Raw genomic sequence first — 23,378 nt, forward strand, 5'->3', positions numbered from 1 at the left:
ACTAACAACTAACCCACTGTCCTGGACAAATAGCCCAGATAGCTGAAGTGTGTGCCCAGGACAGCGTGCTTGAACCTTAATTGGATATAAGCACGAAAATAAAATGAAAAAAAGAAAAGAAAAAATGAAAAAAGTTTCCCAAATATGTTGAGCATGACCGCTGCACTCACAGTCATACTACATTGATTTATTAATCATCGGTTATTGGATGTCAAACATTTGGCAATTTTTACATATAGCCTTAGATAGGAAACCCGCTACATTTTTTTTCATTAGTAGCAAGGGATCTTTTATATGCACCAACCCACAAATAGGACAGCACATACCACGGCCTTTAATATACCAGTCGTGGTGCACTGGTTGGAACGAGAAAAAGCCCAAATGGGCCCACCGACGGGAATCGATCCTAGACCGACCGCGCATCAAGCGAGCGCTTTACCACTGAGCTACGTCCTGTCCCTGGTTTGTGCTATGGCTAAACAGTTGGTTTAGCATAATTTTAAGCGGATTCCTAATTTAGATGTTTGTGCAATCTGTTGAGCCTGGACTCACGTACAACATTTATTTCAAAACAATGTATATGTACCTACAAGAGTAAAAAATATTTAGGATCACAGCTGGCTTGTGACCCTTTTCTTTATTTCAGAAGGAGGGTGTGGGTGGTGGTGTCACGGGACCCGTGCAACCCTCCCCTTGGACCTGCGCCTGTACTGACAAAAAAAAAACCCCTAAAAAAACAAAAACAAAAAACAAAAAACCAAAAAAAAAACCCCAAGGAACAAAAGACTGATTTAGAAATACATAACGCTACAATTCTGCCTGGAATTAACACGTGGTAAATATCTGTCTGACCTTGAATTTTTTTTTGAAAGTCTTCGATTTTAATTCACCATAGTTGTTATTTCGATTGTTCTTGCTATGTAATCCACGTCTCGTGTTAATCCGTAAAGCCGTTAAGAGTCGCGAAGAAAGTGGACACACGTGGTACTTTATGGACAGATGGTTTTGCTGAACAATCGCGCCAAGACGTAGGTGGATTTCGTGTTGACAGCTAGTTACATGTCATAAGTGATCTATCAACACAATGTGGTTTTCACATGGCCACATAACAGGTCACCATCCTAAAGAAAATTCAACCAGCGCTAGTTTTCTGGGTCTGGGTGAGCAGAAAATTACGCCAAAGTCTCGGCTAAACTTCAGAAATGGCATTTGTCTTATTTTTTGCACAGTTCTTTACACCGTGTTTTATTTTACCTCTTGAAATTTTATATTGATGATTTTTTTTGTGTATTTATTTATTGCCCCAAAACACATTGGTAATGTTAGAAATGGAGACTCCTAATTCATTACCTAATTAATTTTGAGAACGCCATGCGTTATTTTTGGTTACACATGATTGTTATCACATGCACGTGTGTTAACAATTTCAAGACATACGACTGGCTGCTCCTAGGTGATGGATGACCAGGTCACCAATGTCATACAACCAGTGAAAAACTATACGGAAATCGATTAGACTGTGACGTATAGTTAACCTGACCTTCATGTGTCTGTGACGCGTAAGTCAGCTACAAGTGCAAGTCTAAATGACTTTTAGTCAAAAAAGATGTTAAAATTTGCTTAAAACCTGGTTTTTGAGGATATGTATAACAACTCGTTGTCAGATAAATGGTATCTAATGGCCACTCATGTATTAGTCTATATATATTGATGTTGTTCATCACTTCGTGTTTGGATTTACCATAGTTTGACACCCAATGGCCGATGTATTTTTCATGTTCGGGTGTCGTTAAACATTCATTCATTCGTTCGTTCTTTCATTCATTCATTCGTTCTAACTATCTATCTATCTATATGTGTGTGTGTGTCTCTCTCTCTCCCTCTCTGTATCTCTATATATATATCTATATATATATATATATATATATATATATATATATATATACACACACACATACATACACATATTTTTTTTTTTCAGAAAGAAAATCAACAATAACGGCGCGCTATAAATATTAGCATACTACCAACAAATAAGTGTACATTAAAGGGACTTCCTGAGTTTGCTGCAATTTTTAAGATGTTATCGACTAACAGAGACATTTTAACGATTGTAATTACATATCAAATATATTTTTCTGCATAAAATATTAGTGGCTGTATATTAAACGTGTTTCTGATCGTTATAATATTTGTACTAGGTTAAATTTCATTTTATTTCCTAAAATATAATTTTTTCGTACATTAGAAATTATCTAAAGACAAAATCCAGTTTGAGCTTCTTACAAATATTAAGACGACCAGAAACACATTGAATATACAGACACCGATATTCTAAACAAGAAAATATATTTAATATGTAAGTTTAATCGTAGACATATTTTATTAGTCGCAAACATTTTACAATGCAGCAAACTCGGGAATGTCCCTTTAAATACACACACAGGTATTCTAAACAAGAAAGAACAAATAATTAGTAAGTAATTTTCGTCAACAAAACGGCTCCGTTAGTCGGAAAACATCTTACAACGACTGCAAACTCAGGACAGTCCTTTTAAATTATTGCTGAACACATTGATTTATTAATCATTGGTACTAGAGTGGAAAAAAACAAACAAGGAAACACATTACAATAGAATGTGATGTTGGATTAATATTTCTACTGAAAAAAAGAGATAAAAAGTGTTTTGTTAAACGACACCACTAGAGCACATTGATTTATTAATCATCGGCTATTGGATGTCAAACATTTGGTAATTTTGACATATAGTCTTAGAGAGGAAACCCGCTACATTTTTCCATTGGTAGCAAGGGATCTTTTAAATGCACCATCCCACAGACAGGATGGCACATACCACGGCCTTTGATATACCAGTCGTGGTGCACTGGCTGGAACGAGAAATAGCCCAATGGGCCCACCGAAGGGGATGGATCCCAGACCGACCGCACATCAGGCGAGCGCTTTACCACTGGGCTACGTGCCTGGCCGTTGCTGACCACAGACTTGTAAGTACAGGTTGGTAGGTAGATAATCGGTTAAAAATCGATTAAAATGTGCAACTAAACTAAATATTTTAAATAACCTTTTGTCAATTTAAATACAAAGGTGGATGAAACCACAGGCGTACGGGTTACTGCCAAACAGCTATACAGGGTTGCAAACGAATCACTAAGCATCTTTACATGGATTACAACTAATTTAGCCGGTAGAACGATGGAAATACATAGTAATAAGGACCCAGGTTAGCACATTTTGCCCGAATTTGAGGATTTCCTCCAGCGCTAGGAGGGCAGTTGCCCCCACCCCCTTCCCCGCTGTATTATACGCTTATGGATGAAACGTTGATCATGTTTTAAAAATATCCTACATTGTATTATGTTGAGGTTTGGGTTTTTTAATTTAAAAAAAGAATGCGAGGTTTTTGAAAAGGGATTATGACGACCATCACAATTAATCTGTTAACGGTGCCGTTTACATAATGAATAAACCTTCAATTAGTCTTATCTTGCAAGGCGTGACATTAAAATGGACATTAGTAAAATTGTCGACGATATCATTTATAAAGATTATTCAGACGCGTGTGCAGGGAATTGTGCGTTGGTGATGGTGGTTAGACTGCGGTGAACGAGGTTTTTAAGGGTGTCGATTCATGCCACCCCGCAAAATACATTAATTTTGTTTTTTGCTCGGAACAACGGGGGCACATGCACCCGATATTTATTGATTGAATACTGTTTTTTTTTCCCCTTGCAAGACATAGTCTAACACTCATCCTGATAAGGCTTTTTGACCAAAGTGAAATAATTTAAAGTTTAAGTGTTTTGTTTAACGACACCTCTAGGGCACATTGCTTTATTAATCATTGGCTATTGGATGTCAAACATTTGGTAATTTTGACATATAATTTTAGAGAAGAAACCCGATACATTTTTGTCATAAGTAGCAAGGTATCTTTTATATGCACCATCCGACTGAAAGGATAGCCATCGTGGTGCACTGGCTAGAACGAGAAATAACCCAATGAGCCCACCGGTGGGGATCGATCTTTGACTTTACCTCTGGGCTACGTCCCTCTCGTTGAAATAATTTAAATGCATCTGAAAACTCACCACTACTCTATTACACTTAGAATGTATGCAAGTAAAGACTGGATTTTGAGGTCGATTTAATCTGTCAAGAGAATATTAATTAATATGCACGTGGAAACTCAGACGGTATACTATAATTATTTCATTTATTGCTGCTTTTTTTTTTTTTTACCAACAAACTATTTAAAAAACACACAAAAAAACAACAACAACCATCAAATATCAAACAAACAATACAAAAACCTACCCCATCTCCCAATTTTTTTCTAAAAGTTCTGACTTCGTGGTTTGTCTATATAAAAATACAACAAAACCAACATATCATTTTAGTCATTTTATTTTCTGAACTATTGCAACCACTTTACACTGGAGAAACAAAGCATGCAACAACTCCGCACACACAAAATCGAAGGAAAATAAACTGGAAAAGGATCAAAGAAAAGAAAAATCATTCTGACATCCTGTAGCTGAAACCAAATCGCGGAAGCCAGGATACGGTGCTGGAAGGGTTGGGTTCCTTCCTCTCATATAAAAGGGTTCATACTCTTTGTTGTCAACCAAATACCAAGAGTTTTAATGTCGTCTTCCATTATCTCTTTTTAAGAATTTTAAAGGTTTCAGTGGCGGATCCAGAAAATCCATTAGGGTGCCCCAGTGTCGTGAGGTGGAATGCCAAGGGAACTTTGGGGGAGGTCGTAAAATAATGAAAATTAATATATAATAAAATTATAACTATTGAAACATTTAGGGGGGGCCCAGGCCCCTGTCCCCCTAGATCCACCTCTGGGTTTGTGATCATCAATATAATCGAATACCCCTGGCCCCTCCTAAATCCGCCTCTGGATTTGTGATCATCAATATAATCGAATACCCCTGACCCCCCTAGATCCGCCTCTGGATTTGTGATCATCAATAAAATCGAATACCCCTGCCCCCACCCTAAATCCGCCTCTGGATTTGTGATCATCAATATAATCGAATACCCCTGGCCCCCCTAGATCCGCCTCTGGATTTGTAATCATCAATATAATCTAATACTATTACAGTGTTTTGACGCGAAATGCAAATTTATTCGTGTTACTGCATGTGGATAGAGGGTGGGTATGAGTAATTATTAACTAATTTTAATTTTCCATAACCGAAATCAAAATTCCAGGACTTTTATGACCCATATGAACCCTGCTTTATGGTTGATTTTGTACGTGGGTTTCACGCTTCCGGCCCGAACACGAGAGCTGATGAACGTCAGAACGTGTGCTAAAGATGGGCGTGTTGTTTGCAATTAAACGTTTACTCTATCCTACCCTACGTTTCACACCATTCAAAATGTATCTGGCTCTTCTTCCCCATGGAAATCAGCCCTACCCCCACATCTACTTCAAATTACCTTTTATGTTGCATAAGAGTAGATGCAATTATAACAGAATTTAAGTTCATATCAAGTCTAGTATCCTGTAAAATTACAATTTAATTTGTTACTAACGTCATAAGCCTCTTAAGTACATTATATTTTAACATTAGTACAATGTGAAAGGAAATAACAAAACACCCCAGCATTCATTTAGATCCATATAATAACATCACGCATATTAAATATAAACAGCTACACGTGCCTGACATATCTTGCGATACATACCGCATTTTCACCATTCCATTACCTATAGCTTTCACCGAAGAAAGACCAACACAGAATTTCTTAAACATACAATAAAGTAAAATGGTTATAATTGAAATATTCTTACGTCGTTCACAACAAAAGCTAAAATATGTTGTGACAAAAAATATTTTGCAATTTGAATAACAATACAAAACTATGTAATGATCTTACAATCATTTAAAATACAATAATACTAATCCTTCAGTTTTGTGATACCTTGCAAATATATACACATCTATTAATGTATCAGTCATTATTTCTTTTAAATCTGCATAAATATGCTAATATGTTCCCAGAATTGTGTAACATAAAAACAAAATAGACTACTCCACATTCGCCAGAGATATTTTGAAAGACATAAGTCAAACAAAGCAATTGCATGCATTTATTGTTTTCGAAGAATGACATATAACTTGTGATGTCACATTTTAGCATGGTGGTATTTTCCTATATTAACATTTACAACTCTGCAATCGTCGTATATTTATACCTAAAAATGCATAATTTACCAACTGCTTTTAATGGACTACCATAATTATAGGATTTTAAGTTGTGTCATTGTGACCTTGACATACGCGACCATTATAATATTGACTATCTTTTTGGACATCCTCGGTTATTCCCGTGGACCATTCAATTGTATTCATGCACTGCTATGTTGCTGTATGGATCATCCAAATCACATAGTCCAATCGATCACATGTTGTACAAATTTAAGAAGTGTACAAATAATTTATCGTAACAGAGTTGGTACATCGCAAGCTAAAGTTGAGTTAGTATATATCAATGATAAACATCTCCACTTTACGTTAATTTAGCACAAAGAACCAAACATAAAACTACTAACCCCAAATATCAAACAAAACAAAACAAATCAAAACAATATCTGAAAACAAAATATTTAAGTTAAAATCTAGCAAACCGTAATTAGCTTGCAGGTAAATTAATACAGTGAATGAAACAAATGAAGGTTCGCCATTATTAAAATCATAATGAAATTAACCTTTCTGATGATTAAATATTTAGTTATCCCCAAAACTTGTGTCTGTGTAAAGAAGACTAATTAACTGACAGAATCACTCTTCATATATAAACAAAACACCAGCAATATTTCAAAGCTGTCAATTTCAAACTAGCCTACAGTTTTATTTTGATATTAAGCCATTAATTACATACAGATATTAATACTATTTTTTATTTTTATTATTATTATTTTTAAAGCCGCTGAACTTTGTTTTCGAGGTATATACTTTTTTTGTTTACAATAAAAACCCCAATTTCAAGCTACCACAGACACCAGGAAGCAAGTTGTATTTGATAAAACTTTTGATTTAACTAATGTGTAAGATAATGGTAAAAAAGCTATAATAACTTAAAAGCATATTGTCACAGGCCACTTACCTATTAAATGGCCTAACAAAGTATTACCTGAAAAAATATAAATTTGATTTGTCCCTAAATGTACTTTATTCAACCATCAACGTAACCACTATACTCCACTTATTAATGATATTTTGTAAAAATAAATGAATTATGGCAATAGTCCATAATTAAAAAAAACTAACATTGCCAAGAGGGTTGACATGGATTTCACTCCATCATGGTTCAGTTAGGATGATGCAATAACCAGTTTCGGTTTTCAAAAATTAATGTAATTATTATTTATTATCCACTTTTAATGAAATAAGGCCCTTACATCTGTGACAGTATGCCTTTAAGATATTTTATACTGCCTACAAAACCACGTTCAGTGGCTTTAACAAAACCCTTTTCAGAAAGTGTGAATAAAATTAAAGCACTAATTAGTTTATTACCGATTCCATCAAACTGGCACTAGGTGATAATGCATGCACTAAAATTACATATCCTTAAAAGAAACCACAACAAAAAACAAACAAAGCATAGGTGTCGAAAAATGATAAAACTTCAGCTATATATTAACTTGATTTTCAACTGGGGGGCAGGGGGCAGGGGGCAGGATGCATTATCTTTAGAGATGGGAAGCAGTGCCCCCTGCAAACCCCCACTTGCAACACCTATGCATAATTTAACACTACAAATAATTCTGTCCATGAAATGTCATACTTCTTATTTAACATTGTTTTTTTTTTTTTTTGTTTTTTTTACATCATCTGAATATTAAATGGAATCATCAGTAACTGACTATAATGATAAAAATAAACATCACATGACTTTATAGACAGAAATATTTGACTTACATATACATATATCAAGAAAACTAGAATAAACACACTCATATAAATACATTGTATAGTATCATTACAACCAAAACATTTCACAATATAAAATGGCAAAACAAATATTAGTATATGTAAAATAATAAAAAAAAAAAAGAAGAAAAATTGCATTGATGTGCTTAAAAGCATGTTGAAGTGACACTGACCTAATGGTGTAAGACCACAGGAGGAGAGATTTCAACAGATTGACTTCATATCACAATACATGGACAATTCAAAATAACATACTCATGGCACAGGCTGTATGTAAAAAAAAGTGTAATATTATACTGATAATGGAAGGAAGAGTTTCATTTTTTTAAATGTCAATATTAAATTAGTATTTATAACATCTTTGAGTTATTGAGTTATTGATAAAGGGCTAACCAAATATGCAGAGCCTATATGACATAACTAATACAAATGCTAAACAAAATTGAACATACTGACAAATAAATGGCTAAATCAAGTAAACATAAGAGAAAATATAAACAAAGAAAGATTCTCAAATACATGATCGTATAATGGTAAAAAGTTAAATGAAGTAAACTAAAGAAAGTATGTTAACCAGACCAAAATAAAACAAAAATTTAAAAAATATTTGGAGTTTAATAATTTACTCAATGAATAATCACAGAAATTGTATTGATGAAATATTTTAACTGTTTGCTACTAAATCTGTAACTTGTAAGTTGTCTAAGTACTGTTGTAAATCAGATAACATTTTGTGACCGACAAACTGATTTACTGACAGTTGAGTAAAATATACATTGTGCTTTGAGGAACTTAAATATGATTAATACTTTATACCAAAAACATTGTAGGTGTACATTTTTCTAAACGATAACTTTTATTAAATAACATTAAAAAAAGAGATTTCAATAATTTTTACTTTTGTGGTACAAAATAATATGTCCAATGTTGACAGAGAACAGTAAATACTCAAGCGAACTGGCTTATCAAGAACCACACACATTCACAAATTGTTTGCGTATTGTATTCACTACAGATTTTGTAATACAATCAAATTTAAACATTTATAAACAATTTAAAACTGTATCAGCTTCAGCTAAATTTCTCTTCTAAAAGCAATGCCACAAATACGAAAATAAGGCAGAGATTAAACGTTTGAAATAAATAAATAATTAAAAATAGTTCAAAATGATGAAAACAATTACAGGTATTTCATCAGTAACTGCTACTAGAACAGAGAAACATGTTTTTCTCCCATCCCTAGCCATGCAAAACAGACCCATTCCATGATGTCAGCCCATGCGGAATAAACCCGTCTTGCATAGGTTATGACGTCATTGAATCTAACATGATTACAGCATTGGTAATATATGACGTCATATCAATGCGAGTTGGTTAGTTTTAGATCAATATTTTGTTATTAAAACCTTCACTAAAAGACTCGTCCCGGGTTGCAATTTCCACCACCTTGGGTGTACTTTTTCTATCCCACATGACTGCATATGATGGGAGTCTATTAGTCTTTAGCTTATCACAATGGACCCAATACCAAACAGATGATGTTGACTGATATGAATGTCATTAACATGATCCTTTACCACATGTTTTATAAAAAAAAAATTGAAGTCTAAACTCAAGTCTTTAATAAAATGCTAAGACTTTAACGTCATGGCAAAACCTTACAAATTCAATGTGTGTGATATGATTTAAGATTTAAGTCTACACTTTAAAAAAAAGTTTTATAAGCCCTGGTAGCAGATATTTCATACTGAATAAATACCAGAGCAAAATTATCCTACACATGGGTAAAGGGTAAATTCTCGCTCATTGCCACACATAACTATATCCACTGCTTAAAATTGCTATCAGCTTCATTGTTTTAATGGCCTTTGAACTTTAATCCTTAACTACTTTCTGTACAACTTTTTATTTAACTTTTGTTTCACCAATGTCACTTTTTAGGTTTCAGCTTTTCTTTAGCCATTTTGTCTTGTTTATTTTCCTTTGTTTGTTACGTTTGGACCGTATATTCTAGCAATATTTTATTTCTTTAGGTACTGTCCTTTACAAATAAAGTTATCTGTATTTCTAATTGGTTTTTTTACTTGTCTACATTTAAACTGACCTTAAATAATTTACAATAACCCACTACAACATAAGTAAATGAAAACCATTCAAGTGGAGATCTAACACCTAGGAGCATGTATCACAGCCGTGTCTATCTTGATATTATCAAATCAACAATGAAATATCTGTTATTTACTGACAAGCAAATTTTGTGGAATTAATAAAAATTTAATTATAGGAAAATGAAAATGTAGAATATGAGATATCTTAAACTGAAAAAACAAAATCCATGTAAACATTTAGAAAAAAGAAAGAAGGTAAAGGAAAAGAAGGAATGTAAATCAAAACTGGGTTTAACTCTTGACAATAAGGTGTTTGCCACATTCAATCTTGTTTCACTTTTCTTTCTTTTGTGTTTTTAATTCTTGGGCAGTGGGGTAAAACAACTGGCAGAATGTGTTAACAACAGAAACAGGAGGTCTAAGAGTTCTAAGAGAAATATAAGTATCAGTGAATCACGTATGTCAATATGTCCAATCTATAGCATCATGCTTTAGAGAAATGTACCAAAACAAACAAAGACATGATGCACATGTAACACCCACTGGTGTAGGAAGCGGGGAGGGGGCAAGGGGGACATGTGCCCCCCCCCCCCACCACACTTTTCAGATATTTTGTTTTATATTTGCTTTATAATAGTGTAAAAGTGTGTAAATATAAAAGTGTGACCCCCTCCCCCCCCAATTTTTTGGCACCTTCCTATGCCTGGTTATGTATGTATACTATGTATTTGAAAAATGCCCAGTCTGCCATAAACATATATCTATCTACCCATTAACTACAGTGTACTTTTGTTAATCTGAAGTTAATAAAAATCAGACCTGTTACGTTATTTCTCACTGTCAGACTACTAAAGCTAGAATATATCTGTTAGATGTGGCACACCACGTATCCCCACACACAGGCCGCCGCATGTCATTATGTGGACTTCTTCTTTGGCGAGTCTGGGTACTGCTGCTGTGCGGGACTAAGGCTGAGGAGCAGGAAGTGTCGCTGGTAGGCGTGGGAATTACGGAACTGATTGTCGGTGCCATGCAGGCGGTCGAGGACTCCAAGCACTCCATAGTTCTGGTTGAACCTACACAGAAGAAAAAACGAACACACATTATTATGTGAGGCCACAATAAAAATAAATTCTCGAAATTTCAGCCCCGGCTGTCTCAAGGATAACAATCCACATCTGATTTAATATTAGCCCAATTAGTTTTTGTCCATGAGGTTTACACATATTGGGCTGAATTTACCAAGTCTGTTTTTGTCTTACATGTGTCCAACTACATACATTTACAATGCTTAAAACACATGTGTTTAACAAAAACATGCTTCATAAATTTGGGTCTTTATTATTATTATGATGCAGTCTTTCATATACACCAAATGTTTCAAACTACATCTTAAAATTATATAACATGTGTCATTCACCAGGGCCTGTGCCTTAAAAAAAAAAAAAAAAAATCTTAACTCTGGGCATGTGCTAATAAAACTTTAGTCTAGATGTAAAGCTTTAATGACAGCATATGCATACTATGTGTATGGCATATCTCAGACACCAGAACACATTCTTCAAAGCTGCCCTCTCCTCCAAAACACAAGGCAAAACATCTGGCCAGAATAAAAGAGCATCAAAGAAAAGCTATGAGGAAGCCCTGGTGAGCTCCAACTGACGATCCAGTTCATTGATGCAGCACATCTCAGGGTTTAGTGAGCATATGAAACCGAACGAGAAGAAGAAGAAGAAAATGTTTTATGAGCATGGGGCCTGGAAATGTAAACTTCAGGCAGCAAATCAGAACTTAAAATTATTAGAGGTGAGGAATTTCACAATTTTTACAAACAGCAGCTAGAAGCAGGGATATAATCAGGGGTGGGAATTGGTGAACTGTAAAAAAACAGGAAATCTAGAGGGGTCCTTGAAATTCTTGAAATCCTACATGTAGGTTAAAATCTGTGCAGTCTGACACATTTTGGAGGAAAGGACGATTAAAAATGCAAGGAAACGCAATGTTCCATGAGAGGAAAAACAGCTGATCCGAGGAAAATTCCCACCCCTGTATAATACAGATGACCTACTTGTGATGGTGGAAGTCGTGTGCCTCAGGGGAAGGCAGAAATGGGAAATGGTATCCACAGTGTGACACGGTGGTGGACATGAGGGCGAGACTAAACCACATCCACGCGGTGGCCAGGTGGGAGCCCATGATCAAGGGTCCCAGCATGGGTGGGACCAGGTTGGCAATCACGTGCTCTATGGGGTGGGCGTACACCGACACCAGGCCAAATGGAGCAGTATACTCGTGGTGGATCTTGTGGATGTGCTTGTACAGCTTCGGATGGTGGAACAGTCTGAAATATAAACATTAACACAGTAATCAATTAGTGAATGAAATTAACATATCAATTTATATCACTAAATGTATAAAAATTAACCCTGGATGTAGTTGGATGGCAGATCATTAATTTAATTATGTCGTGAACGTGATGGAAAACTTGGAAGGCCACTATTATGACATCATAGAAAGCATCAGCCCATGACATCATTCCAGCACAGATATGAAAAGGTTACGGTTTGCTTTGCTTAATGACACCACTAGAGCACAATTAATCATCGACTAGTGGATGTAAACATTTGGTAATTCTGATGGTTTTGAGAGTAAATCTATTACAGTTTTCCATAAGCAGAAAAGGATCTGTTATATGCATTTTCCTATAGACAAGATAGCACAGACCGTTAAAGGTATATTACCATGGATTACAAGGTTTAGTTTCATTTAATAATAGATTATAAATGAAAAATTAAACCACTCACTGATCAATCTATGGAAAAACAAGTTAACGTTATAAAAGCCGTAGTAACAGAAAATATATATAAAAATACGATCAGCAGCCTTAATAATTAAACAAAATAAAAATAAATAAACCCCAACCATATTAAAAATACACATGTATTAGACTTTATGGAGACCAGGAATCCTTCCGTGTCACTGTGAGATTCATCCTGGCAGCAAACATCTCCTTGTGATATCATTACAAGAAGGAACGAAAAGAAGAAGAAGACAGACAGACATCTACAACACATACCTAATTACTGGTATAAATTCCCAAGTGTTCATAGATCAAAAGTCATCATTTTGTTTTGTAATTTTAAAAGTAATGATTTTAGGGCCCCAACCCTGACATTACTAAATTGTTCTGGACAATTAAAAAAAGAGAAAAGAAAAAAATAAACAAATTAAAAAAGAGCCAACAAACCCACACAATGATCAATCATTAAGTTTACCTATACGAGTAGTAGAAAGCGACCTCCTCGACCATGGTGAAGAAAAACCCTGACATTACTAAATTGTTCTGGACAATTAAAAAAAGAGAAAAGAAAAAAATAAACAAATTAAAAAAGAGCCAACAAACCCACACAATGATCAATCATTAAGTTTACCTATACGAGTAGTAGAAAGCGACCTCCTCGACCATGGTGAAGAAAAAAACAGAGCCAAAAACCCCACACAATGATCAATCAGTTTACCTGTGTGAGTAGTAGAAAGCGACTTCCTCGACCATGGTGAAGAAAAAAGAGAGCCAAAAACCCCACACAACGATCAATCAGTTTACCTGTGTGAGTAGTAGAAAGCGACCTCCTCGACCATGGTGAAGATAGTGAGTTCCAGCAGCACCCAGTGGAAGGTGGGCAGCTCACCGCCGAACTCACAGCCCCGCAGTTTGTACATCCAGTACATGATCACCATCAGAGGTAGACTCAGACACAAACTGTTGAATGAGACCCGGTACACTACACGCAGCAGGTCGGCTTTGCTTAACTGTGGAAAAACAGAATTATATACTTACTCTGCATGACAAAACCAGTAACAGTAACATATCCAAGCTTCTATCTCTGTACAGGTAGAAGGAAGGAAATGTTTTATTTAACGATGCACTCAACACATTTTAATTACGGTTATATGGCATCAGACATATGGTTAAGGACCAAAGATATAGAGAGAGGAAACCTGCTGTCGCTACTTCATGGGCTACTCTTTTCGATTAGCAGCAAGGAATCTTTTATATGCACCATCCCACAGACAGGATAACACATACCATGGCCTTTGATATACCAGTCATGGTGCACTGGCTGGAGCGAAAAATAGTCCAATGGGCCCACTGATGGGGATTGATTGGCTGTGAAGTAATGTAAAACTGTGCACTTGTGAAAAAAATTGTAAATCTGCCAATCTGTTTGGCTTTAATAATACACTATAGTTTGATAGGTGATTTGTTAACTTATCCACAAATTTAAGATAATACAGTCAAACCTGATGCAGTGGCCACCTGTATTAAGCTGCCACCTTTGTAATTAAGGTTACATTTTTATTTATTCTCTCAAATTATCTAATATAGTATAACCTGACCTATATTAAGCAGATACCTGTCTTAAAAGGCCTCTTTTTGATATGTTCTTTGGTGGCTGCTTATTTATTTATTTATACTTATTTTTGTGCTTATATCCAATTACGGTTCAAGCACAGTGTTCTGGGCTCACACCTCAGCTATCTGGGCTGTCTGTCCAGGACAGTGGGTTAGTTGTTTAGTGGTTAGTGAGAAAGAAGAGGGTGTAGTGGCCTTACACCTACCCACTGAGCCCTTTAGAACTTGCTCTGGGTTGGAGCCTGTATTGGGCTGCGAACCCTGTACCTACCAGCCTATAGTCCGGTGGCTTAACCACTGCACCACCGAGGCTGGTGGTGGCTACTTAACACGTTTGACTGTACTAATAAATATGTTGTTATATACAAAATACTACATAAGTGGCCGTTGGTATCTAACGGACACAAATGTTGTATTCTATTTCTTACATATCCTGAAAAAACAGTTTTAAATAAATTTAAATGTCTTTTGCAATGAAAACCTATTTACGGCCCTTGCACTTATAGTTATATGTGACTTGTGTGTCACAAACAAGTCAATTTTAGGTTATCTTATACATCATGGAATAATTGATTCAAAAATAATGAATGATGTTCTCACCAATGGCAATGGGTGTGTAAGAATGAAATCATAAAACTCCAGTATTTATAATTGGCCACTTTCCAATATCTTAAACAGAAAATACTAAACACCTATAAAAACTGGCTAAAAGAAATATACTCCAGAGGGAATCCTAGAATGATTGGTGATAAATTTATTTGCCCCAATACAAATTTTTTAAAATAAAAATTTGTATATATCAGATACAAGTAAAAATTATGAAAATACTGTACAGGGTTGTTTTTGTCTGGTTGTATTTTGTAGCATTTGAGAATTGCCGGCCATCCAGTCAAATCCAGCACCATCAGTAAGATATTGAACAGCCAGAAGACAAGGTTTGTCACAATAAATGTACCTACAAAACATATAAATCAGTATCACACAAGGGGTTAGCTTTCCAGAATAAATGTGTATATAATTCCCCAACAATGATGAAACTCGAATAAATAAATAAAAATGCATTTATAAAAATATTTGTTCAATGTTTCCACTTCAGTTAATGTTCAATAATGTCTGCCTCCTGCAAACATAATTTTGTCATCATTTATGCTAATCCAAGACCAATGGATTCTGTGTACATATACATTTTGGCAAACAAGTTGGTCATGATCTTGGAAAGCCTCACCAGAAAATAAAAGTGAAAATGAAAACAATTTTTATTTTGTGGCTTCAGTTTACTCGACCGGCCATCGGTGGCGTCATGGTTAAGGCCATCGGTCTACAGGCTGGTAGGTACTGGGTTCGGATCCCAGTCGAAGCATGGGATTTTTAATCCAGATACCGACTCCAAACCCTGAGTGAGTGTGTTATCCTGCCTGTGGGAAGCGCAAATAAAAGATCCCTTGCTGCTAATCGGAAGGAGTAGCCCATGTAGTGGCGACAGCGGGTTTCCTCTCAAAATTTGTGTGGTCCTTAACCATATGTCTGACGCCATATAACCGTAAATAAAATGTGTTGAGTGCGTTGTTAAATAAAACATTTCTTTCTTTCTTTCAGTTTAATTGTTTCACAGTTTGTCTTAATGATTTTCAGTAATCAAGTCATGTGACATTAATAGGCAATAGGCAAGTTTGTTAATGATAAGACATAACTCTTTAGCAGATACAACATTCACATTAAAATTAAGAGTTAGAAACAATTTGTTCGGAGAATGTACTTAGGATATGAACGATATAAAACAAAGTTCAGAAAATTTGGTATTCAAGATTTTTCTCACAATATTTTATAGTTCACATATATAATTCAAACAAACATCTGCACTCTTCTTAAAGGACAGACAGTTTGTTTGTATTGCAGGGATCGCGCTGTCGTTTGCCAAAGTCGCCAATTGCGAAAAATAAAAATAATTTGCGAAAGAATTTTGTTTAACTAACAAATTGCACTCGAGCACATTGATTTATTAATGAATTTAATCATCAGCTATTGGATGTCAAACATTAGATAATTTTGACATAGTCTTAGAGAGGAAACCCACTACATTTTTCCATTAGTAGCATAGGATCATTTATATGCACCATTCCACAAACAGGATAGCACATACCACGTCCTTTGGTATACCAGTAATGGTGCACTGGTTAGAAAGAGATGGACTGACAGTGACAAGTTACTGAAAGCAAGCTAAGCTGTCATCAAAGGGGGATAATTCATCCAATAAAACCACAATCTTTCTGTTTTACCTGCTTTACATTAAAGGGACATTCCTGAGTTTGCTCTGCTTTTTAAGATGTTATCGACTAACACAGACTTTTTAACGATTGTAATTACATATCAAATATATTTTTCTGCATAAAATATTAGTGGCTGTATATTAAATGTGTTTCTGATCGTATTAATATTTGTACTAGGTTAAATTTCATTTTATTTCTAAAAATATAATGTTTTCATACATTCGAAATTATTTGAAGACAAAATCCAGTTTGGACTTCTTACAAATATTAAGATGACCAGAAACACATTGAATATACAGACACTGATATTCTAAACCAGAAAATATATATTTAATATGTAAGTTTAATTGTAGAAATATTTTATTATTCAGAAACATCTTACAATGCAGCAAATTCAGGAATGTCCCTTTAAACAGTAATATGTAGTACGCAGATCACAAAACCCAGTTAAAAGCTGTAAGGTTGAATATACCCCAAATTCCAATGGCCATGTCATCCTTTCCAAATAACGCGTAGATATTCTCCCACTGAGCTTGCCAAAAGCTCCCTGAAGCTCCCCAAAACCGCTGTGCATGCCTGTAAAACAATATCAAAGTTGAAATTTAAAAAAAAAGAAAAAACACAAAGAAGAAAAAAGTTGAAATTAAAAAAACAGTCATTTCAAATAAAAATTGTAAATAAACTGTTACGGGCCTTTTTTTATCCACCCTTACCCAGTAGCTATTAGGTGTTTAACAAGTGGTAACAGTATTTTTCAAAGGAGAATCAGAACTCAAACACTCCTTCTACCCACCCACCCCCAATAAATATATATAAACCGGTGATGAAGCATTAATTTGAACAGGAAAAGGCTAAACGGGCCATCAATAACAGTTATTGAACCTGTGACCTATTTGGATGCACATATTTTGTGCTGTCTTCCACATTACCAGGCTTTTTTTAATAGGAGGTAATATGGTGGTGGTTCTAATTCTACCAGAATCCATTTGGATTCCTGCAACTTTACATTGTAAGAATTCACAAGACGCCATTTAAATATTTTTTTTATTACAATAAATAATTATTATCTGGTCATGGAAATAATATTTTCAAACACAAGCAGATGTTGTTTGAACTTTAGATGTTGAACTATATACATATCATTCTTTTTCTTTTGAAGACTGATGTAACAGGAGTCTAAGTGGATTTTTATGGGTTTTGTTTTTGAGAATACTACAGCAATGAGATCTCTGGATTCTTGTTAAAAAACAGAATACTTTACAATGATAAAAATTAAACTTAAAAAAGTTAAAGTCTCTTTTGTTTAATCAGAGTGAGCAGAAAATTCCGCTAAATCAAGTATTTAAACTTAAAAAATTGCAAAAACCTGTTATTTTCTAATAAAATAACAATTATTACATGAAGTTTATTTGCCGAATTAAAATAAAATTCCCAAATGGCGAATTTAGTAAGTGCCAGAGCTAGCCTTGTTAATGACTGACACCACTGGAGCTTGCTAGATTTGTCTATTAGGAGCAAAGGATCTTTTATAAATGCACTTCCCCACAAACAGGACAACACATATTAGTCTTTGATAGACCAGTCATGGGACAAAAAATTGCATGTGTCTACCAAGAGGGTCTGATCCTATAATCCAAACACTTGAGGAAAAAAGTACTATATAGTTACCATGTGATAGAATTTCTTGCAGCGATAAAGACGAGAAGAGCCGAGCCGACTACGACGAGAGCCTTCTTGAAAGAGTCAAACAGCTGGCTTGTAACAACCATTGCTTCAGAGTAACATCCACAAACAACAGTCCTGATGGGGAAAAAACCCAAAACATTATAGATATATGTAAGTTAGGTGAAATGACATGTATCCCCCACCACCACCCTGTTTTATTAAATATATATGAAGAGTCCAAGGAAATAACCTATAATATCCGAAAAGACAGTCAGTATTGTGTATGTCAAGGAAACTGTCACAATAAAATAAAAACCTTTATTACCCCATTAAGAAATTATCATGCATTGGTCTAACAAACAATACTATTGGATGATTTGACACTTACAAACCAATGACCTTATTGGTACTAAATATGACGTTATCACGATTTGGCAAACACACACAATGACGTCATGTAGTTGAAAGAGTTTGCGTTTACGGCTGTCTGTTTTTGGTGTTAAATTTACCGGTATAACAAAATGTCATTTTAATGCAATACATTATACATTTTGTACCAGAATAAAGAGAACTTTTGTTTTTGAAAATTATCTATAACGCGATTAAATTACAAAATTATAGCAATACTCAGAACAGCGCATAAAGTGGTTTATATTGTTTCTACACATGTGTATATGTGTGTCAAAAATAAAGGCTTTTTGAGAAAACAAATACCTGGTAGCTCAGGTAATAAATAGAATAACAAACTCGGCACCAGTTATTATCAAATTTATGTCCCTAGTGAAATAATTTTCACTTGTCACTTGTTAAAGCTCATACAACTGAAAATCATTTCACTCGGGACATAAATTTGATAATAACTGATAACTCGTTTATTATCCTCTATATAATTATGGTAGACCATTGTGGATTGTTGGTAAATCATGCTTGCTTAGGTATAAATATTTCATGATTGCAGAGTGGTATATTTTATAAAATTTAATTATCTCAAATTACCAAAAGTGTCACACCACATGTTATTCTCTTGGACCCGTTATATATTATATGTGTGTAGACAAGACTTGAAGTCTACCAATGAGCTTTTTATTTTATAACTTGGCATTTCCCAAATTTCCCATTATACAAGATGTTTACTTTTGTACAAAAAACCTGTCTTAAAATATCACTTCTTTGGTTACAAATATATTGGTAATCCCAAAACCAGCTGCAGACACTGGTTTCCCTTAAGTCCCCGTCCGACCCCATTCATTTCTTTGCCAGGACCATAAAAATTGTAACCATAACAAATCCCTGACTCACCTCTGTGATCAATCCATCTATAGAATTTTTTAAAATGCAAAACTATCTTGTTATCAATATATTCATCAAATAAGAACATTGTTGGAGCCTGATGGCCAGTGGGAAAAACAAAAGTCTTAACAGTAACTTAAAACAAACTTTAAAGAGTATTCAGTGAAAGATCAGTCTTGAGTGAAATCTTTCTAATAGCAGTCTGTGTAAACTGACAAAGAATACTCAAGAACCCACCTTGGTGTATTCATGAAGTGTATGTAGGTTTATGAGGCAGCTATTATAAAAGTTATTTATACTTTGGCTAAAAATAGTATTCTTACAATTAAAAAATGTACACTAACTCACATAGGTTTTTTCATTTTGAAACCTTTAGAACTTCAGATATAACAAAAATTGTGTTTGTTCATTTACATATATATATGAAATACATCCGAGTCACAAACTAATAGGATTTGTCAATACTTTATTAGCAAACATCAAAGATTCAGTGTCACGGGGATCCTATAATACCCGTAACTGAATGAAACATGATGATCCAAATATCTCTCCTAACTGTATATCTATTAGATCTCTCTGTAACAGGCGGTTATACCCGCTTGTGGCTCGTCTCTAGGTATGATCAGATATACGATCTATATAAGTATATACATGTATTATTATAGCACGTTTAGTTCACTAGAAAACACAACAAAAACACAATACACTTTGGAAACTGTATTAACCTATGCTGACAAATGTACTGCCGCAGTAGTTAATTAACAACAACAAATAATAACAACCCAGAAATGATCACTTAATTAGTTAATCTCTAGGTGTCTAGTTTACACAATATGCTAATCACTTCACCGTGACACAACACCCACACGTGTGATAACTGAGAAACGCTTCCAGGAGAACTTAATTAATAAAGGAATTACAACTCTATTCCTAACTGGTTAATTTTTAATTAACCCTTACTACTCATTCAGTAACGTGTGATAATTGAGAAACGCTTCCAGGGGAACTTAATTAATAAAGGAATTACAACTCTATTCCTAACTGGTTAATTTTTAATTAACCCTAACTACTCATTCAATAAACTTGTAATACAGACTTAATACTGGTACCTATCACAATAAAGACAATAACCTACAGTTTACCTAGGTCCTCTAGGATGACTGGTTAAGCTTTTTATAATTATTTAGGACAGTGAGCCTACAGATTACTGCGTCAGAAGACCGGCAGCACCGTCTAAATAATATTGGTATAATACAGTATTAAAATATTTAAAGTCACATCAATCACATCAAGGTTATACACAGAGCAGAAAATATATAATTACCAGTCCGGACTGACTAACATTCCCCCTGGACGCCTTCCAATATGTTTCTCCCTGATATCTCTAAAATCCTAGCTATTTATTCAAAACTCTCAGAGACAGCGAATATCGCCTGGGGGCACAACGCGGTACCTCACCTATCACCTGATATTTCCACCTCTCCCAGAGTCGGTATATTTTCTTAGATGACAGACATTCTGTCGCCAGTCGCAAAAATCACGGTTGTAAAAACCGCACTCGCGGAGGTATTACATAACTACTGGCCACCTGGGCTAAGTGCATTTGGAACTGCACATGGCCCTCTAGAACAATTAATATCGCCACAGGCGAAAAGAAATTAAGAGCATGTACCATCACACTCAGCATGTAATATTTATGGCCATATTTATTTATATCTAACATTGAGTGAGAGTGAGACGGGGGGGGGGGGGGGGAGATAAAAAAGGGGAAAGGACTGGGTAGATGAGAAAAAATACAGCAGTAGGGGAGGAGACAAAGAAAGCAAGAAACAGATGCATGGATAGAGGGAGGTAGGCAAAAGAGTGGGAAGGGGAAAGGAAAATTTTAGGGGAAAAAGGGAACAGAATATAAAAAGGGTGGAAGGGGGAGAGAGAGAGAGAGAGAGAGAGAGAGAGAGAGAGAGAGAGAGAGAGAGAGAGAGAGAGAGAGAGAGAGAGAGAGAGAGAGAGAGAGAGAGATTGAGTGTATGTAAAGGAGATAGAAAGAGGTAGGTATGGGAGGGCAGGAAGACAAAGAGAGTAATGAGGGAGATGTTATTAAAGAGGAAGGAAAATAGAGAGGGAGAGAGATCCAGAAAAGTGACAGGGATGGATGGATGGATGGATGGAGGGAGGGATGTATGTGAAAGAGGAGAGGAAAACAGCAATAGGGAGAGAGAGAGAGAGAGAGAGAGAGAGAGAGAGAGAGAGAGAGAGAGAGAGAGAGAGAGAGAGAGAGAGAGAGAGAGAGAGAGAGAGAGACACACACACACAAAGACATTTCCGAATTTCCCCCCCCCCCCCCCCACCAGTGCTATACAATTTTTATCAGGATTCCCAGAGATAATTCTATTTAAAATATGCACATGGAACAATATGTTTTATTGCCAATCCATTACCCGTTTCATCCAAATGCAATTCATTAATACAGGACATATTTTTAACTGCGATCTATAAATGCAAACAAAGGCAAGGGCTTTATGCTGCGAAGTTCTGACCAAAGGTCAGTTTCATCTGACAAACGCCCCAACATGATTTCGATATAAAAACTAAACTGTGCCACAATTATTTTACTACAAACCTATCCAGAACACAGGAAAAAGTAACAGTTTCAGAAATACAAACCCAATACAATATCTCTATACCTTTTAAAAAGATCTTTTTAGTGTTGACGGACGAATTGTCAAAATAAAAATAAAAATATCACGTGATAAACTAAGGGCAAACGACTCTATTTACTGAATAGATCTCACATCTCAATTTGTATTGCTTCAAAACGAAATTATTTTTCTCTGACTCAGGAATCGTACAACGTATCCCACTATACCAATCAAGTGGGTGTTTAGTTTAGGTATCACAACTTTAGATTTGATAAAATTATAGGCTAAAACTTCTGTCTTAATTTTAATTTTAAAAAAAAAGAAGAAGAAAGTAAAAAATTTTTTATTTAACGACGCCCGTTAGTCTCGCTACAACTTTTACATTCAGTCGAGATCCCCCCCCCCCCCCCCCCCCCCCGCTACGGCCCGTACATATCTGTACATATTATAAACACAGTCTGGTGACCCAGCTAACGATAAGAATAATGAACGACTAAATATATATACATTAAACAAAATAAAATAGTTATATAGTTATATTATAAGTGACCGGCCTCGGTGGCGTCGTGGTTAGGCCATCGGTCTACGGGCTGGTAGGTACTGGGTTCGGATCCCAGTCGAGGCATGGGCTTTTTAATCCAGATACCGACTCCCAACCCTGAGTGAGTGCTCCGCAAGGCTCAGTGGGTAGGTGTAAACCACTTGCACCGACCTTTGATCCATAACTGGTTCAGCAAAGGCCATGGTTTGTGCTATTATGCCTGTGGGAAGCGCAAATAAAAGATCCCTTGCTGCTAACCGGAAAGAGTAGCCCATGTAGTGGCGACAGCGGGTTTCCTCTCAAAATCTGTGTGGTCCTTAACCATATGTCTGACGCCATATAACCGTAAATAAAATGTGTTGAGTGCGTCGTTAAATAAACATTTCTTTCTTTATATTATAAGTGCTATAACGACTTGCCACATAGGCTATTATTTAATACTCAACAAACTATTTCTTGCTGTATCCACGTCCCAAC

General features: G+C 35.4%; 1 protein-coding gene across 1 annotated transcript; it reads right to left on the reverse strand.

Annotated features, from left to right (window-relative positions):
- Positions 1–4,410: 4,410 nt before the first annotated feature.
- LOC121374171 (fatty acid hydroxylase domain-containing protein 2-like) lies at positions 4,411–22,487 on the reverse strand. The gene is made up of 7 exons (XM_041501143.1): positions 22,406–22,487; positions 18,435–18,566; positions 17,239–17,342; positions 15,333–15,454; positions 13,690–13,895; positions 12,154–12,426; positions 4,411–11,161 (listed from the first exon to the last, which is right to left on the reverse strand). The coding sequence occupies exons 2-7, from the start codon at positions 18,533–18,535 to the stop codon at positions 11,002–11,004; spliced, it is 966 nt and encodes a 321-aa protein (XP_041357077.1). The 5' UTR covers positions 18,536–18,566; positions 22,406–22,487; the 3' UTR covers positions 4,411–11,001.
- Positions 22,488–23,378: the final 891 nt, after the last annotated feature.

The sequence above is a fragment of the Gigantopelta aegis genome, chromosome 6 (genome assembly GCF_016097555.1).
Source record: "Gigantopelta aegis isolate Gae_Host chromosome 6, Gae_host_genome, whole genome shotgun sequence".
Lineage (NCBI taxonomy): Eukaryota > Metazoa > Mollusca > Gastropoda > Neomphalida > Peltospiridae > Gigantopelta > Gigantopelta aegis.

Bases quoted from the DNA above. Each gene is read 5' to 3' on its own strand.
- LOC121374171 (XM_041501143.1), bottom strand. From the start codon at position 18,535: ATGGTTGTTACAAGCCAGCTGTTTGACTCTTTCAAGAAGGCTCTCGTC. The intron at 17,343-18,434 runs GTAACTATATAG...ATTGTTTTACAG, and splicing joins GCAAGAAATTCTATCACATG to GCATGCACAGCGGTTTTGGG. The intron at 12,427-13,689 runs GTAAACTGATTG...TTTATATTTCAG, and splicing joins GCTTTCTACTACTCACACAG to ACTGTTCCACCATCCGAAGC.